This window comes from Nannospalax galili, unplaced genomic scaffold, assembly GCF_000622305.1.
Source record: "Nannospalax galili isolate Female #2095 unplaced genomic scaffold, S.galili_v1.0 scaffold485, whole genome shotgun sequence".
In the NCBI taxonomy this organism is placed as follows: Eukaryota; Metazoa; Chordata; class Mammalia; order Rodentia; family Spalacidae; genus Nannospalax; species Nannospalax galili.
The window spans coordinates 253,847-260,355 of NW_008354534.1; the positions used below are offsets into that span (position 1 = coordinate 253,847).

The 6,509-nt window shown below is 41.2% G+C and overlaps 1 protein-coding gene across 33 annotated transcripts in view; it reads right to left on the reverse strand.

Moving 5' to 3' along the window:
* The window catches only part of Pbrm1 (polybromo 1), a 111,448-nt gene that overhangs the window by 15,370 nt on the left and 89,569 nt on the right, over positions 1–6,509 (reverse strand). For all 33 annotated transcript variants that reach the window (XM_017802861.2, XM_029555375.1, XM_029555372.1 and 30 more), the window contains 2 exons: positions 1,404–1,587; positions 171–381 (listed from right to left, as the gene is read on the reverse strand). In XM_017802861.2, the coding sequence (XP_017658350.1) occupies positions 171–381; positions 1,404–1,587 (395 nt within the window). The remainder of the gene's footprint in view (positions 1–170; positions 382–1,403; positions 1,588–6,509) is intronic.

A 6,509-nucleotide genomic window follows, 5' to 3' on the forward strand; every position in this document is an offset into this window, starting at 1 on the left:
CAGAGCAAGTTCAAGACCAGCCTGGATTACATGAGAACTTGTCTCAAAAACAAACAAATAAACGAAAACAAATGCTGACATACACAGGGACTGTTGTCTCCTATTTGGGTGTGAGCCTCCTGCAGACAAAAGCTGAGAGCAAGACAAGCAACAGGACATGTCACCTTCACCTGTGGGGGTGTGTAGGGCATGAGGTCCAGCTCACTGGCCAAGGGAGTCTGAAGCTGAGGTAGAGAAGGAGGTTCAATGACCTCGCTATCTTCTTCTCCCATCTCTTCAATATCATCATCTCCACCTTCCAGCTCAGCAAACTTAGCTTCTAGCAATTGGATCTTCTTTTCCAACAAAGGTGAGGGCTCCTTCTGAGGAACTATGGGTTTTCTGAAAGAAGCGACATGAAAAATAAAGCCACCCAACACCACTTCCAGGACTGGTCAGAAGGCAGAACTTACCATTTAAAAATGATTTTTAACAACCTGCAACAGACACTCCAAGAGCAACTAAGGAGCTTAACTGGATTATTTATGATGTCACTTCTATTAATAAATACTTTTTAAAATTTATTTTTATTCTTTGTGTATGAGTATTATGCCTGCAGGTACATAAGTACACCTATGTTGTACACATCCCATGGAGGCCAGAAGAGGGCATCAGATCCTCTGGAACTGGAGTTACAGATGGTTGTTAGCCACCATGGAGGTGCTGGGATTCAAACTTGGGTACTCTGCAAGAACAGCTTACTCTTAACTGCTGAGTCTCTCTCCAGCCCTGATGTCACTTCTATTTAGAAAAGTTTTTGTCTTTTTGAGGTAGGGTCTCCCTGTAGCCCCAGTTGACCTAGAACTCACTGTGTAGACTAGGCTGGCCTTGAACTCACAGAGGTCTGCCTACCTCTGCCTCCCGAGTGCTGGGTCTTTCTGGGACTAAAGGCATGTGCCATCTTTTTTAAGTTTTTTATTTTTGTTTTGTTAAATTCTGATGAATATTCACAGAGGTATGTCACTTCTATTTGACTATGCACAGTGAAAAGAGTTGCTGTCATCTATGGAACGAAGCATCTACTAACAGAGGAGACCAACCACAATCAAGTATTTCTGTCTCCATTCTATAATTGCTGGCACTATCTAAGCCAAGGCACTATCAGTTATCAGGTTCTTTAACCGAATATTTTATCTTTTTCTCTCTCTGAGACAAGGTCTCACATTACAGGCCATGCCAGCTTCAAACTCAGAACACTCCTGCCTTAGTCTCCCAAGTGATCAGAGTAACCACATCCAGCTGAATTAGTATTTATTTTAGAAGTATATAATGCTATAATTTAAGATCTAATAAAACAATTCAACACATTGGGCTATATTAGTTTGATGAGTTAGCTGAAGTGCCTTTAATTTTTCAACCTTTACCTGAAGTAGTAAATTTCATCATCTACAACTTTAGCAGAGAGTGAAAACCTCTTCAATCCCTTAAATTTCTTCATCTGTTTGTCACTCTCATTATAGCGGCTCTCACAAAGGAGAATGTCATTTTCTGGTATTTCAGTTGGCCTGCAGGAGAGGAAGTCCTTGAATGACAACACAGCACATTTTCCTGAAAGAGTAAGTTGGAGATAAATTAAAGGAGTAAACTGCTGTCACAGTTAATGACTATTTAAAATTTCTATTTGTGAATGTGTACGTTTGTGTGTGTATTCATATGCATGTGCCTGTGCATATATGGATGCCAGAGAACCTTATGTGTCGTTCTTCAGGCATTGTCTTTTTTAAAATTATTTTTATTTTCTGTGTAAGAGGTATTACCTGCATGTAGGTATGCGTACCCATGTCGTGCAATGCCTGCAGAGGTCAGAAGAGGGCATCAGGTGCCCTGGAACTCGAGTTATGGATGGTTGTTAGCCACCAATGTGGGTGCTGGGGTTCAAACCCGGGTACTCTGCAAGAGCAGCCAGTGCTCTAAACTGCTGAGCCATCTCTCCAGCCCCCAGTTTCTAAATTTTAAAAAGTTCACCTTCTCTCAATTATTTGGTATGTTACCCAACTCTTGATAAATTTCCCACTTTGTTCAGTTGGTTTTGGGGCGGGGGTTGTTGTTGAGACAGGGTTTCCCTGTAGCCCTAGCTGGCATGGAACTTACTATGTATACGTAGACCAGACTGGCCTTGAACTCACAGAGCTCCTCCTGCCTCTGCCTCCCATGTGGAGGCCAGAGGACAACCCTGGGTGTTTATTCCTCAGGCACTGCTGCTCACACTGTTTTTTTTGAGACAAGGTCTCTCACTGGCCTACTTTCCAAATAGGGGAGGATGGATATGAGCTCTGGAAATTTTCACCTTGCCAGTGAAACTGTGTGCCACTATACCTGGCTTCTTTGATTTGGACTTTGGGGGTTGAACTCAGGTCCTCCAAGCACTTTATCAAATAAGCTATGTCCCCGGCTTTATTTACTTATTTATTTATTGTGGTACTAGAGATCAGGGATAGATTCTCATGTATGCTAGGCAAGTACTCCACCACTGAGCTTTTCTCTAGCCTATATAGTTTTAATTAAGGTTACGTTAGGGAGAACAGACATCTTTACAATGCTGAGACCTATTCACAGTGCAGCCTTTTCACTGCATTGAAGTAGTCTCTCAAAAGTTATTCTTGGGGCTAGAGAGATGGCTCAGGGGTTAAGAGCACTGACTGGTCTTGCAGAGGACCCGGGTTCGAGTCCCAGCACCTACATGGCGGCTTCTAACCGTCCTTAACTCCAGTTCCAGGGGAATCTGAAGCCCTCTTCTGACCTCTGCGGAATTGCGTGACACAGGTGTGCTCACATACATGCAGGCAATACACTCATACACAAAATAAAAATAAATATAATATTAAAAAAGTTATTCTCATATTGCTGTGACATGGCTTATTAAATTTATCCCAAGATAACCCAAGATATGTATTACTTGATCTTTTCTTTCCCCACCTATCTTTTTTGTAATGTTGGGAAATCAAACTCACTGCCTCATACATGTAATTATTGTATCTTTTAAGGTAAAAGACTTGTTATTTTCTATCAAACCATAGAATTGGTTGGCTCTGTAGTTCAGGTGGGCCTCAAATTCTCTGTATAGCCAAGAATGATCTCAAATTTCTGATCCTTGTGTGTCCACCTGGGATCACAAACATATGCCACCATGCCTGGTTTATGCAGTACAGTGATCTAACCCAGTGCTTTGTGTACGTTAGGCAAGTACTGTATCAACTGAGCAACATCTCCAGCCATTTTCTGTTGCTTGTCATGGCTTAGTTGATTCTGCTCAATTTTCTTCTTCTTTTTGTTGGGGGTAAGATTTTTGTTTATTCTTTGACAGTTTCATTCACTTCGATAGTGAATTCCCGTTATTTTCAGTCCCCATTCCTCTCTTTCATCCATTCATCTTGTTGAAACCCTCTTCCCAGTAAGTCCCCCTCCTACCTTCATGCTTCTTTTTGTGTATATAACCTACTCAGTTTAATTAGAGTTGCTTACACAAGTATGGGGGTGTGATTATTAACTGGAACATGGGCAAGCATTAACTTTTTTGTTGTGTAGCCCAGGCTTCATCAGAATTCACTATGAGGTCCAGGCTAGCCTTCAATTTGTTGTAATCATCTTGCCTCAGCCTCCCAAGTGCTGCGATTATAGACTTGAGCCACGATACCCATCTTCATCTCCTAAATTTCCTTCTTTTCCCTTGGAAACAGTGTTAAATAAAACTAACAAAGAAGGGGCTGGAGAGATGGCTCTGGTTAAGAGTATGTACAGTTCCTGTAGAGCAGAGGACCTGAGTTTGGTCCCCAGCACCCATGTCAGGCAGGTAACAACCACCTGTAGCTCCAGCTTCAGGGGATCTGATGCTTTTCTGGATCTGCAGTCAGCTGCACTCACACATGTACACACACATACACACACACACACACACACACACACACACATACACACAAATTAAAAATCTTCAATAAGTGATAGGAAGGCTTGGGGTATATCTCAGTAGGTGAGTACTTGCCTACCATGCACAAAGCCATGGGCTGGCAAGATGGCTCTGTGGATAAGAGGCACCTGCTGTCTAGCCTGACAACTTGAGTTCAATCTCCAGGACCCACATGGTAGAAGGGAAAACCAACTCCCACAAGTTGTCCTCTGACCTCCACACACATGCTGTGACACCTATACGCTGCCCCCTAAACACACACACACACAAACACACACACTGTCTAGGTTAAGAACGGCCTGGTTTTGCTATTGATCATTCCTAGGAATGTTCATTGCTAACAACTATTTAATTTTTACATTCAAAACAAGTCAAACATTTTACAGCTTAAAACAGTTATCATTCCTATTACTGCCTCAGACAAGAAAAAATTAGAGACATGGAAATGGTAAAAATCCTTTCCAGAGCTAAGGAGTCAGGAGACAGGGATAGAGCTCAGCTGGTAGAGTCCTTGGCTAGCATGCACAACTGAGTATGATAACATACACCTGTAATCCCAAAACTGGGGAGGTGGAGGCAAGAGGATCAAAGTTCAAGGTCATTCTCAGCTACATATTGAGTTTGAGCCCAACCTGGGCTATAGACTATCAAAAGAACACAAAAGACCAAATAAACAATAATAAAGTGGTAAGTGGCCCTGAAATAAATGTGGTGTCTCTGTGATTTGACTTGGTTTCTTACTAGAACCCCCGAAGTCTTCATTTTATTTAATAAATAAAATTTTTCTTTAAAAGCTGTGGGATATTTATTAGTTACAATGAACTTATAGATCAATTTTGGAGAATGGACATCTCTAATAATACAGAGTTCTTCCTTTATAAATATAATGTATCACTTTCATTTATTTGGGTCTTCTATAATTTGTGCAAAAAATTTTCTTATAGTGGTATGTGTACAGATGTCTTATATACATTTTTATATTTATTTGTTTAGAGGCAGTCTTGTTATGTGGTTCTGGCTAGCCTGGAAATTGCAGTGTTCCCCAGTCTCTGCGTTCCAAGTACTAGGATCATAAACATGCACTACTACACCTGGCCTTTCACATGTCTTTTCAAAGATTCCTAGGTATTGAATGTAAATGGTATATTCTTCTAATTGCTTACTAATAACATACAGAAATACAACTATCTTGATATTTTCATGTATTTACTATAATAGTTTATCAGATTATCTCTTGGATCTTCTCTGTACCTACGAATTTTTTTCAAATTTTTTTCAAATTTTAAATCTTTCATTTTTCTTGCATTACTGAAGCAGTTTTTCAACTGGTAAAGCATTAAGTAAGTTTACAATGAAGGAAACAATCTCCAAAGACATTAGGAACTAGATTTACAGCAGGCTATAGTCCTGGTGGCTAAGGGTGGAGGTGCTTTTTCTGCCAGGTATGGTTATGTTCATTCCCAAAAGTAACTTCTCTATGTTAAATGACTGAGGGAAGCTTTTCTCAGAGGTGAATGAAGAACACAGGCATCAACAGGAAATCAGACCTCCTAATTAAAATACGCCTACCAGGTTTACTTAATATCTTTAAATCCTGTTTCAGAAAGGTGACAAAAAAACTCAAAAAACAAACACAAAAGCAAGATTTACATCCAACAACGATAATACAAATCCTATCAAGTTGATGGGATAAAGTCCTTTGGTGATTGGTGCATACTGATCTGTGAAAAACTGGGGCAGCAGCCGGGTGTGGTAGCGCACACCAATTCCAGCACTCAGGAGGCAGAGGCAGGATGATCTCTGTGAGTTCAAGGCCAGCCTGGTCTACATAGTGAGTTCCAGGATAGCTGCAGCTACAGGGAGACCCTGTCTCAAAAAGACAAAACAAAAAAAAACCCCAAAAAAACCCCCCCAAAACTGGGGCTGAAATGTCACTTTGTGACCACTAAGTGGGGTTTATCTCAAGATGAAGGAACTATGTCCTTGTTTAATGTTGCAGCACTTCAGTGTGAGTATGCACGCACACACACATGTGCCCTGGCTGGCTGTAAACCAGCTAATGGCACTGATTCAGAAGTGAGAGAACCCAAGTTTTAGTTCTGACCCATTTCTTGGGCAGTGATTTCATTTTTCTGAAAATACTACCATCTTACATGGTCATTTTGGGAACTAAGTAAGATTCTGGATATAGATATGGTTTATAAACCGTATGAGGCATCACATTCTAACAGACATCTTTACAAAAGAATTATTCAAGCTACATAAGCGAAAACAGTTGTATAGGGAGCTCCAAAGGCCATTTATTCACAAAGGTACCAAGAAAAGCTGGAAAAACCTGGTTAAAAAAAAAAAAAAATCAGACTACTATCCTCAGGCCTCTTGGGATAAGTCTACAGCGCAGCTCTCCGCGCCGGGACTCCCTAAGCCTCATTCACCCTTCCACCCCACCCACCACCCCCCTGCCCCCCCGCCTGGCATTCTATACTCTAGCTTGGACCCTGTGCCATTCCTAGTCTTGGGGCCCCAGACACCTGGGGAACCAATACTGTTTCCTGATCCTTCTCAC